This window comes from Myotis nattereri (genome assembly GCF_964212035.1).
Source record: "Myotis nattereri genome assembly, chromosome: 3".
NCBI classification, from domain to species: domain Eukaryota; kingdom Metazoa; phylum Chordata; class Mammalia; order Chiroptera; family Vespertilionidae; genus Myotis; species Myotis nattereri.
In genome coordinates, this window is record NC_138077.1 from 825918 (window position 1) to 827324 (window position 1407).

At 40.2% G+C, this 1407-nt stretch overlaps 1 protein-coding gene across 1 annotated transcript; it reads right to left on the reverse strand.

Moving 5' to 3' along the window:
- Positions 1-1092: 1092 nt before the first annotated feature.
- Positions 1093-1407, reverse strand: LOC308515812 (uncharacterized protein; the record flags this gene model as incomplete). The annotated part of the gene is made up of 1 exon (XM_081086431.1): positions 1093-1407. The coding sequence occupies one exon, from the start codon at positions 1405-1407 to the stop codon at positions 1093-1095; it is 315 nt and encodes a 104-aa protein (XP_080942557.1).

Below are 1407 nucleotides of genomic sequence, written 5' to 3' on the forward strand. Positions count from 1 at the left end.
CTGAATTCATTCTGGTTTGATGCTTTCTGTTTTGGAATATTATTATTGACTCAATTTCCTTAATAGATATAGTCCCATTAAGATTTTATATTTCTTCTTGCAGCTTCGGTGGGCTACTTAATTTTTCATAGCAAGTAACTGTTTATCAGTTATTATAAAAGTGTAATTGTTATTTACTTTATTTACTTATTTATATGTTGGATAGCTACTTAAACTTTTGTCTTACTTCCCCACTAGAATATGCCCTCTTTGAATACAAAAATAATCATTCTTATTCAACATTGCATTAAAGCACATCACAGAAATTAAAGAAGACATACATATATGAGGAGATATACCATGTTCATGGATTGGAAAACTCAATATTTTTAAGATGTCTATCCTACCCAAATTGATCTATATTCAGCTCAGTCCCAATTGAAATCTCAGCACAATATATTTATGGATATTGACAAGCTACTTTTAATGTTTATATGGATACCAAAAACAACTAAAGTAGCCAAAATAACTTTGAAAAGGAGTATCAGCATAGTCACATTACTTAATATCAAGATTTATTACAACCCCAAAGTAAACCACCAGGCGGCATGGGTGAGAGAAGGGGCACATTGGTAGATGGAGGAGTAAACAGACCCAAGGAGGAGCTGAACAGTGGCTGCCTAACATGGCGGACGGGACGCAAATGCTAATCTCAGCGATGACTCCAGCCACAGAGACACAAATACTTGCAGGAACAAATGCCATTCGTTTATTGAAAACTGTAATTTTTTCAAACTACAGTGTACTTATTCCCATGGATAATACATTGAATAGACACTAGAGAATAGAAAAACCAAAAATTGACATTTTGAACATAATCATAATCAAATCTTCTGTCTTTGGGGTGCATAATGGATGCATTCAAACTTCCTCAATAACAACAAGACTTTTATGTAATAACAGGAGGTGTCCAATCCTTACTGGAGTGTAGAGATGGAGAATGGGGCATCATTCGGGGAAAAGCATTAATTTTCAATATTATGTTGGAGGCGCAGAGTGTTCTAGGAGGATGTTCTAGCAGCAAGAGGAATAGCATCGTCGGTAGCAGGATGGTCAGAAGGTGCAGCAGCCACTGCCATAGCCAGAGCCGTAGCCACAGCCGTAGCCAGAGCCATAGCCACAGCCGTAGCCAGATCCGTATCCACAGCCATATTTGGATCCATATCCACAGCCATAGCCAGATCCATAGCCACAGCCATATCTGGATCCATAGCCAGAGCCGTAGCCACAGCCGTAGCCAGAGCCGTAGCCACAGCCATATCTGGATCCATAGCCAGAGCCGTATCCACAGCCATAGCCAGAGCCATAGCCGTAGCCACAGCCGTAGCCACAGCCCCCGTAGGAGTTCCCGTAGTAGTTGCAGCACAT